The sequence below is a fragment of the Haplochromis burtoni genome, unplaced genomic scaffold (assembly GCF_018398535.1).
Source record: "Haplochromis burtoni strain Fernald_Lab_line unplaced genomic scaffold, NCSU_Asbu1 Contig_426, whole genome shotgun sequence".
NCBI lineage: Eukaryota > Metazoa > Chordata > Actinopteri > Cichliformes > Cichlidae > Haplochromis > Haplochromis burtoni.
In genome coordinates, this window is record NW_024582787.1 from 292073 (window position 1) to 303297 (window position 11225).

An 11225-nucleotide genomic window follows, 5' to 3' on the forward strand; every position below is an offset into this window, starting at 1 on the left:
AGCATGGGTTTATAGTGTTCAAGCAACGGGCAAAAACTGTAGTTTCTTTCCGTTTTAGGTATTTTTGGCACTCGTGTTAACAAAGCCAATAATTTTATAGATAATCTATATTTTCTTTTTTAACTTCCTCCTCTCTTCATTTCTTTTGCCCACAAAATTCTCTTTTTCATGATCTTTCTGGTCTTTATTAATGCTACTCTGGTAATGGTGTTGCAACAGTGGAGAATTTCCTTTCAACATACATCACTATTTACAGTGTTTTCATTTACACCAGTCATGTCACAATGCTGCACTTTCTCACTCACTGCAGTATTGCTGCTCCTCAGTGCTGCTAAGGCAAAAGCGGAGACTGCAGGACACACAACAGAGCATGGAGGAGGGGGTAGAGTGTATGCACAGACACAGAGTAACTTAAAGGATGAAAAAACTACTGAACTAAGATGAGAGAAACAAAGTAAAGTATTGATTCTATGACGCTATTGATCCAGTACCAATACCACCTTTGGTATCAAAGCTGATCCACCAACTATTATTTACTACTACTGAGTCTCAACTACAAGACTCCTGGTCTGAATCTTTGAGGTCCAGACCCTTTCAAAGACATGCAGCTGTTTTATCTAGAGTGATTAGATTAGCATGTAGGCTAAACACATTAGAACAAACAATAACAAAAAGCTTGTCCATTAGTCTTTTACGGACTCCTTTCATCTGTGTGTTTCTGGTTGGTTTATATGCATCGTATTAACTGATGTTGCCAGTCTGCACAAATTTTTTGTAACTGGCATTCCTCAGCAGTATATAAGGATTTTCTCCCAGTTACCTGCTGTCAGAAACCTGTAAGATATCATGGGTTAATGCCCCAACAAGTCAGTTTCCACAGTAACATGAGGGTTGTTTTGGTGTTGTTGCTGATTGTGTCAGTGATAGATTTACAGAAAAAAAACAAGCTTCTACTTGTCCTTACAGGTGTAGTGTTCTCATACGGGGTCATTTTATTCATATGCAAAACTGGAACATCCCATAAAGTCTATGATTTACTGTGATTGAATAAGCTTTCATGACTCCATCTGTGACATGCTCAATGTTCTGTAAATAAATGATGTTGTCAACACAAACATCAACACAAATCCGGCACAATTGCTTCAGACTTTCCATTGTTTCAGAAAGCCCTAGTTTGCCCATCTCAATTTGCAGGTAACTCAAGTCCAGCCAAGGCACTGAATCAACTCGGAGCACAAACAGGAGAACAAGGTCAGGTAACGAACGCACTCATAAGTTGAGAACCTGATTACCACCACAAGGGTGAAGATGAGCTGGCAAGGAGTAAGGTTTCTGCTGACCCTTTTACTCCCATAAGTGATGTGATAATGGTAAGCAGGCTGGCTGAAAGTGGGTCAGCGCAATGCACCAGCGCCTGCCCAACTCCACCTAAGAATCGATAGAACAAGAAAGAGAGACAGTGGATGCAAAAGAGAGCAGTCCTGCGAGAACCATGACAATCTGCTCTTCTCCTGTTTATGTTCTCAAGGATGAAATCTCGACAATAGGAGCCTCGTGGCTCAGTGCTAATTATAATTGTAAACAACCATGGTTGATTTATGTGAACCACATTTTTTTCAAGTTATTGTTTTGCTCAGAGTTGTGGTAGCTGCAATATGTTCCTATGTTTATCCACTGCTGACATTTGTAAACATGTAAATAGAGCTCAGATAACAATAGAGATCCTCTTGAGATAGCCTCTTTTTTTTTTTTTACTTTCTTGTGTGCATATCGATTCATGTTGCAGTAATGCTTTAAAATGAATAACCATTTAAGGTATTTCAGTACACAATCCCAATTGTAGCAGAACTTTTTTTTGCAGTGTTCTTTTCCTGTCTATCATAAAACTCAAAACATCTGTGTGAAAGCAGTAAAGATAAAAGAAAAGTATAAACTGTAATTAAAAGAGGCCACCCTTTATTTGGAGTCTTTTGACTATTGTGGTTTTTGTTTTTGCTGTTTTTTGTTTTGTTTTGTTGTTTTTTCCAACCAGGCATAACTTTTGGGGTGGATCTGAATGAGAAACCAAGCAACGATCCATGCTCAGTAGTACTAGCTATAAATAACAGAGTACGCCCATTCTGAATCATGTTGTAATTTTTCACTTTATTTGAGGACCATAATTTGTAAAATGAACACCTTGTTGTGTTCAACTCAATTCAAGCATCAAAGACTAGAAAATCACAAGGAACTATTTAAGGACATGTTTAAAGCAGGTCACTTGATAATGCCATATCAGATGAACATCGGGCTTATTTCCCCATCAACAGGCACATACTGCATTTGTTTCCTCCATGACCTTTACTTTTATAACCTAACAAGTTCTGTTAATCTTTTATATACAGTCTAACACTGAGAGGCTGTTTATTTTTCCAATTTACGTTATAGTTTGATGCAAACCTGCATTACATATATAGTTGGAATCAACCCTTACTAAAGCAGCTTGTATCCATCAACCAGTTGGATTGTTGCAAACAAATTAGCTCTCGATTAATTTGTGAGGAATAGATGACATAGAATAGATGACCTCTCCTCTGTTTTACACAGTATTCTGTGTAAAAACCAATCCAATGTGTTCCATTGCATTTCATGGAAAAAGGGGCTGTCCAGATAGCATGCTGTGTGTTGAGGAAATAATATTTTGTTATTATAGTTTGCAAGAGCACCATCAGAATGATCCGAAAACTGAATCTGTAGTAAAACTTTAACACATGTATCAGAGGAAAAGGGAATCCGTCAGAAACAGGCAAGAGCATGTTAGCTTTTAAAATGTAACCAGTCATTATTGTATAATTACCTCTCATTACAGTTTCATTCAACCAATTAACAAAAACAAATATTATCCCTGTTTTCCCCATTCACAATGAGAAGCAGACGACTGTTTCTGCTAAGACATGTTCCTCATGGGTGTGTTTTTTGTAAACTGGACTTCTCTGTGAAGACAGAAATCTAAGAAATAAATCTCTTAAAAACTGAATACATAAAAAAATACATAAAACTTATAGAGCACTTTGAGTACTCCGGGAGAGTAGAAAAGCGCTATATAAGAATTAGTCCATTTACCATTTACCATAAAACCAACATTGTCTTTGTAGATAAACAAGTGACTCAAGTGAGACAGAACACCCTGAGAAAAGAACGCAGCTCGGCAGCTTTCCTTAAACAAACGACGTTGCAACATATTAGAGCTGTAAACACCATTTTCATATCTCAACGCTGCATTTTGTCTTTCCCACTTAAACTTTTGTTTCTAAAAGACCAGAAAACAGTGATTAGTCCCCTTCGCTATTACTTATAGCTCATTATAATTAATCAATTATGTTGATTTGTAACTTCAAAGATAATGATGTATAAGAAATAGCAGTCAAATTTGAAAAATCACTGAAAGAACATAATATTTGTTCCCGATCCATTTTAGCCATCGTTTAACCTTTACGACAAGTCAGTGATACTGATTGAAATAACTTCTGCTTTTCCTTCAGCTTCTCCTCAAGGCACTGAATGAGTACAGGGTCCACTTTGGGGTCAAACTTATTGGCAAACCAGTGGCCATAGTTCAGCAACCAATGCATTTCCGCAGCACCAAATATACAAACGCTGCGAACGTGTGTCCCTGTGCACGGTGGGTACAGCTGCTCCTCCAGGTACTGCCACTTCACCAGCCTGGTTTTGCTCATCAGGTCTGTGATATCAGGCTTGGATCTAGCCACCTCTCCAGGGACACCTGGCAGTCGCACAAGTGTTGCCCAGAAGTGTTCATCTGGGGAGTAGGTGTCCTCTGACCAGGACAAAAAATCTTTCACTACACCTGAGGCATTCATATGCTCAATGAACTTCCGGGAAAGCACAAAGTAGGCGTTTCCAGAGAACACCTCAATATTGTGTGGTGGTGGGTTCTTTACATACTCTGTTTTCACTGGCAGTTTTTGATATTCAAAGCTGGCATCTTTCAGCTCATAGTGAAAGGTGAACCGTTGTTTCTTAGCTGGTGTGGGTCGGCTCGTCTCTAGCATGTTTCTGCCATTCAGTTGCTTTAGTTCTGACACTAGCTCCACGTTGGACTTGAGAGGGAAGTCTTGGCCACAGAGGTTGATGACATACTTCCACTTGACTTCTGAACCCAAAAGGTCAGACAGACAGTTGAGATCAGCCTTTAATCGGCTAATGCTTGCATAATATACTGATTCTTTCTTGCTGGTAATGAAGACATTGGGCAGACACTGGGCCAAACCCTCCATAGCTGATATGAACTGAGCAGAGGACTTTTGATCATAGTGGATACAGTAGATATTACTGGGTGAGTACAGTGCATTGATGAGTCTCTCTACCATCCAGGCAGATTTATGCACAACCAAAGAATAAGCAATAGGAAAGTCTTGCTCCTCTTCTGTGGCACACACATTATCATAACCCCTGTACTTTCTGAATAAAGTACAGTTAGAGGTAAGATAAGCTAGACTTTCATCTTTAATCTCCACAACGTCTTTCTTTTTGATCAGCAGAGATTTCCCCACCTCCACTGGGTCCATGTCATAAATAGCAGAGCAATCAATATTGTACTTGGGAATTATCTGCATGTCCGTACCAATATGTGAAGGTTCAGTGATGTAGCTGTGCTTGACACAGACCAATAGCAGGATGGATATAGTCAGCAATGACAGGAGGGAAGGAAGGAACTGCTTTCGTCTTAGTCGCAGCGATAAACATCGCATGGTCATTCTGTAGTGCGAGAAAACACAACATGAAGGAACATAAACCCAACTGATAATGTTATTCTTCAGAAATACCTAACCACCAAAAAAAAAATGTTCAGTTTCTTTTAGAATAGGGTTACTCCATATTTGTTTATTTTGCAATAACTTTAGCACATCCAGTGAAACCTTGCAAAGACAAACAGATTCAACAGAAGCTTCTACCCACAGTCTGTCAAACGTGCCCTACCTACACCCTGATTGAAGGTTAACTGTGCTGCTAACACTCAAGGACACTCGCACTATATTTATAAACTGTATTTATTACAGTATAACATACATACACACACACACATACATACGTACGTACGTACGTACGTATGTATGTGTATACAACTTGTGCATATCCTTTTTGTGTACATTCTCTGTGCTCTCCATTCTGCCAATGGAGAGATGACAACTGTGTTTCATTGTTCTGGTAACAGTGACAATAAAAATCTATCTTTTCTTATCTTATCTTATGTTACCTTCATAGAAGTGTGACAAGTGTCCAAAAGAAAGAAAGTGTCACTTCGTAACGCCAATTGCACAAGATTTGATACATGAGTTTGTGAGACTTCATCACTTTTTCCCTAACAAAACTGATTTTAATTTATTTTTAAGCAATAAATAGATGTGGCAAAAATTATACAAATGCATACATAGATGTAAATTTATATTCAATTGATTTTTTTTAATGGTCGGAAGGTTCAATAAATTCTCTGGTTTTAAAAAAATAAAACAAATATTCTATCAACAATTATTTACTTAAGAATTTCTGAGGAAACACAGAATCAGGTTTCACCAACTCCTAAGTACGCTTGTAATATAGTGTATTATCTTACTTTTTTTCATTGATTGTACTTATTTGTGTTTTTGTATTTCCTTCATATATTTGTACCTGAGCTGAGGTGACGCAAAAATTTCCCCGTTGTGGGATTAATAAAGTCTTATCTTATCTTATCTTAATACTTACAGTTTCTACAGTACAAAGGTAACATTTTGCATTTCTTTATTGTATATGCTGACGTTATTATTCACGAAATAAAACAGAAAACAGGGTCTTATTCAGATCTGACATATATGATTTTTTTTCTTTATATAATGAGAAGTATACAACACACAGAGAGACATCTAGTTGCTATTAAAAATACCTTTACGTTTGGAAATTTAGTTTTACAGATTTCACATGGATATAGTTGCCTCATTGTCATTTGCTTTGAAAATTCATAGGCCTAGTTTTAAAAAACAAAACAAAACCCCCCCAACATCTCCCGATTCAAAACAGGAGATATTCGTCTGAAATTTATAAGTGTGCCCTTAAAAAGAGTGACCAAAACACAAAGGTGACGTGAATATACACTAGAAAAGAAGTTAAAATGAGTTATCCAATTCAGAGTGGACGATAATAAATAAATAAATAAATAAATAAATAAGATCAAAACAGCTTATTCCAAACTTCTAAACGTGCGATATGTTTATTGTTGTTTGAAGACTATCATTGCAAATACCTTCAATAAAAACAACGGAACACCACAGAATATATAGCTTATATGATCTCATCTCTTTAAGCAGACAGAAAGAGACAGAAGTGAAATTGGGAGGCAGTTGCCATCTATGATATAGCAAACGGAAGAGCTAATTTAGATGTGATGGATACCTTCCATACTGTGAAAAGCCCTCACCTTGCTGTTCACGCTGGTGCCGGTCTCCCCAAAAGACCTGGCAAGCAGTTTTTAAACCTGAAAGTTGTCAAAACGTGGGTTCAATGCAAATGTTCTGTCTTCGCTGCTTCGACAGTAAAACTTCGACTCACAAAAGTGAAGAATGAAAAAAAGGAAGAATGAAAACTTACCTGTCAGAAAAAAGAGTGGGCATTCGTCTTCCCTGCCCTTCCACTTTTCCCACACTGCTGTCGCGACATCTGTGGACAACGCAAACTTGAAGAAATGTCTGATTACACGTTGTTAATCAGCGGAAACCGTGTTCAGAAGAAGCGCGACAAGCTGTCATAACCGCGCTGAGCTGAGGACCACAGGACAGAGACGCGCTGAGAAATAACCCGGAAAAGAGGGAGGGGTTCAGGAAACTAATTACAGCTCAAGTTAAAAAAAAAACCGAAAGAAAGAAACGAACTGAAAAGCAAGAAAAAGCAGAAAGACGTGTTTTGTGTGTAATCATTGGTTTGTCTCTGTAGTAGGTAAAAAAACAAAAAAACAAAACTTTTTTTAAGAGGGGGGAAGGAGCAAATAAAAAATGGTTTCCCCTGCAAATGCGCTTTACTGAAACGACTGCTTCCTGAACAAATCTGGTTAAAATAGTTTGAATTAAAACCCCGTGTCTGGAGTCATCTGAACTCACTAAGGGAAGGGTGAGAAGGAAGAAAGCTCTACCAATCGTGGGAGCTCTCAAGACTTAAAACTTGGAGGTGGTGTGTGAGAAAACTCAACAGTGAGGTCATTTCTATGTTTTTTGGGGGGTGGGGGGTGGAGAAAGAATAAAAAAAAAATCAATCTACGACGGTCGTTCAGTGACTTGGCTTTGTTCTGAAATAATACAATCCTGATTATCTCTTTATGACAGAAAAGCAAACTAATTCTTCAAAAGAATTCTAAGATACTGGCTTAAACGCATTTAAACTATAATCAACCTATTAAAACACACGTGAAAATTCAATATGCTACCTACGCGAGTGACTAATATGAGCCAGGTTGGAATGTAGATTGGTGATTTTGCTGGGTCATAAATGTCAACTCAAAGTCATGCAGATTGGTTATTATTATCAGTAATGCCATGAAAGTCATACTTAAATACACCATGCAAAACAAAAGTCCAAGCATTTGTTGAAAAAAAAAAAAAAGCATAGCGTGCAGGTGTGCAGGCATATTGGTCTGAGGTGTGTCTTTTGTTTCTTCTCTCTTCAAGTTGGTTTTATGAAGCTAACCTAGAAAACAAAAACACAAAGAAACTGAAAGAGACACCGGAAATCACTTGCGTTTTTTTTTTTTTAGTTTTACATGTGACACAACTAACAGAGAGCCATTAAACCCAGTCACATGCTTTATTATACTTTAGAAACAAATATTGAAAATGAAATGCAATGCAAATGCTGTTTTTAAACCAATGAATCTATTTATAAATGAAAGAAAAATTACTTTCAAAAATTAAAAGAAAAATTAAAACCCCCACCGGGATCTGCTCACGCTCTCACCCACTCTCTGTGTGTCTTCCGAGAATAAGCCTCGCTTCACTGAGCATGTGCGAGAGGAAAACAAATACTGTTTCCATTTATTACAGTCATCACCAAACAGTGGTTGCTTAACACTACCACGATATTTTCATATAAGAAAAGCTCATAAAAGTTCTCATAAGAGTTTGACACTGTTGGAAATATAAAATTTCCACATCCAACAAGATGAAAGGACAATCATTTTTTTAACTATCTTACAGTCTTTTCTGCTCAGAAATGTTCTTTAAATACTGTTGTACAGTGTCCTTGGGTGCTTTGAAAGGCGCTATTTAAATAAAATGTATTATTATTATTATTATTATTATTATTATTATTATTATTAAATACAATAAAGGTGAAAGGATTACGCCTAGCTGGTTTATATGATTATAATGTTGTGGCTGTGAATATGTTGTAATACAGGGAGTGCAGAATTATTAGGCAAATGAGTATTTTGTCCACATCATCCTCTTCATGCATGTTGTCTTACTCCAAGCTGTATAGGCTCGAAAGCCTACTACCAATTAAGCATATTAGGTGATGTGCATCTCTGTAATGAGAAGGGGTGTGGTTTAATGACATCAACACCCTATATCAGGTGTGCATAATTATTAGGCAACGTCCTTTCCTTTGGCAAAATGGGTCAAAAGAAGGACTTGACAGGCTCAGAAAAGTCAAAAATAGTGAGATATCTTGCAGAGGGATGCAGCAGTCTCAAAATTGCAAAGCTTCTGAAGCGTGATCATCGAACAATCAAGCGTTTCATTCAAAATAGTCAACAGGGTCGCAAGAAGCGTGTGGAAAAACCAAGGCGCAAAATAACTGCCCATGAACTGAGAAAAGTCAAGCGTGCAGCTGCCAAGATGCCACTTGCCACCAGTTTGGCCATATTTCAGAGCTGCAACATCACTGGAGTGCCCAAAAGCACAAGGTGTGCAATACTCAGAGACATGGCCAAGGTAAGAAAGGCTGAAAGACGACCACCACTGAACAAGACACACAAGCTGAAACGTCAAGACTGGGCCAAGAAATATCTCAAGACTGGTTTTTCTAAGGTTTTATGGACTGATGAAATGAGAGTGAGTCTTGATGGGCCAGATGGATGGGCCCGTGGCTGGATTGGTAAAGGGCAGAGAGCTCCAGTCCGACTCAGACGCCAGCAAGGTGGAGGTGGAGTACTGGTTTGGGCTGGTATCATCAAAGATGAGCTTGTGGGGCCTTTTCGGGTTGAGGATGGAGTCAAGCTCAACTCCCAGTCCTACTGCCAGTTTCTGGAAGACACCTTCTTCAAGCAGTGGTACAGGAAGAAGTCTGCATCCTTCAAGAAAAACATGATTTTCATGCAGGACAATGCTCCATCACACGCGTCCAAGTACTCCACAGCGTGGCTGGCAAGAAAGGGTATAAAAGAAGAAAAACTAATGACATGGCCACCTTGTTCACCTGATCTGAACCCCATTGAGAACCTGTGGTCCATCATCAAATGTGAGATTTACAAGGAGGGAAAACAGTACACCTCTCTGAACAGTGTCTGGGAGGCTGTGGTTGCTGCTGCACGCAATGTTGATGGTGAACAGATCAAAACACTGACAGAATCCATGGATGGCAGGCTTTTGAGTGTCCTTGCAAAGAAAGGTGGCTATATTGGTCGCTGATTTGTTTTTGTTTTGTTTTTGAATGTCAGAAATGTATATTTGTGAATGTGGAGATGTTATATTGGTTTCACTGGTAAAAATAAATAATTGAAATGGGTATATATTTGTTTTTTGTTAAGTTGCCTAATAATTATGCACAGTAATAGTCACCTGCACACACAGATATCCCCCTAAAATAGCTAAAACTAAAAACAAACTAAAAACTACTTCCAAAAACATTCAGCTTTGATATTAATGAGTTTTTTGGGTTCATTGAGAACATGGTTGTTGTTCAATAATAAAATTATTCCTCAAAAATACAACTTGCCTAATAATTCTGCACTCCCTGTATACTGGATGCAAATTAATAATGAGACCTTTGGATGGAAAATATTCCTGCTAGTGTTGTATATAAGAAGAAAAGTCAGATTAGGAGCCATAACAGGAGCTGGAGGGTTGGGCCAACAAAAAAAAGAAAAAGAAAAAAATGCTGTTAGACTGCTGTAAACCTATCCAAGAGCCACCTTCTGCACACTGTGAAAGGCCACTCTGTCTCTGCCAAGTTCCCAGCCTGGCTCCAGGTTTTCATACATAAGCACAGCTTTATGTAGGAGTGACCACTATGTGAGCACAATATAAACACAAATATTTCAGGTCTTGAAGCTTGATTCAAGCAGCTAGATCAAGGGCCTTCTTCACAAAATATCCTTGGACTAAAAGTCGATTATGACAGATTCAGTAAGTAGGTAAATAATTACGTAAGGAGTTATTTGATCAAAAAATGTTGAGGCAGTCTTTGTAGGCAAATGAAGGCAATGAATAAGAAAAAAAAAAACTCGTATTAGACAACTCAGCATCTAGCTACAGCTCTGTGAAAAAGTATTTACCTCCTTCCTGATTCCATAGCTTTGTTTTTTCATAAATGTTCGCACTCAAACCAAATTTAATATTATACAGACATAATCCAAGTAAATACAAAATGCAGTTTTTAAAATTAAATGGAGCAGTGTGGTTATTAGCACTGTTGCCTCACAGCAAGAAGGTTCTGAGTTCAATTCCACCACCTGGTTGGGGCCTTTCTGTGTGGAGTTTGCATGTTCTCTCTGTGTAAGAGTGGGTTCTCTCTGGGCACTCCAGCTCCCACACATGTCCAAAGCCATGCAGTAGTGGGGTTAGGTTAATTGGTAATTCTAATTGGTAACTCATGAATGTGAGTGCGAATGGTTGTCTGTCTCTATGTGTTAGATGTGCAACAGACTGGCGATATGGTGGCTGGGATGGGTGATCCTGACAAAGATAAGTGGAAAGGAATGAATGGATGATATTTTTTTTAATTATGATTTCATTTATTAAGGCAGAAATGCTACCCAAATGTCCTCTCTTTGGATGTTATCAGATGTTATCTGTCCATTCAATGGATGCTTGGAAAGACAGAAGAACCCAGAAAAACATTTAAAGAACTGCAGGCTACTCTCACGTATGGTCAGTGTTCATGATTCAACAATAAGACAGACACTGATCAAAAATGGCATCCATGGGAAAGTTCCAAGGAAATTACCACTGCTGACTAAAAATAACACAAAGATTAGTCTC

The 11225-nt window shown here is 38.2% G+C and overlaps 1 protein-coding gene across 2 annotated transcripts; it reads right to left on the bottom strand.

Annotated features, from left to right (window-relative positions):
* Positions 1–2125: 2125 nt before the first annotated feature.
* Positions 2126–7942, bottom strand: LOC102291214 (glucosaminyl (N-acetyl) transferase 4). Of its 2 annotated transcripts, XM_005945696.3 has the most exons (3): positions 6625–7939; positions 6455–6511; positions 2126–4758 (listed from the first exon to the last, which is right to left on the bottom strand). In XM_005945696.3, the coding sequence occupies exon 3, from the start codon at positions 4755–4757 to the stop codon at positions 3465–3467; it is 1293 nt and encodes a 430-aa protein (XP_005945758.1). In that variant the 5' UTR covers position 4758; positions 6455–6511; positions 6625–7939; the 3' UTR covers positions 2126–3464. The 2 variants fall into 2 exon arrangements, with proteins under 2 accessions (XP_005945758.1, XP_005945756.1); XM_005945694.3 differs by lacking the exon at positions 6455–6511 and having other exon boundaries at positions 6625–7942.
* Positions 7943–11225: the final 3283 nt, after the last annotated feature.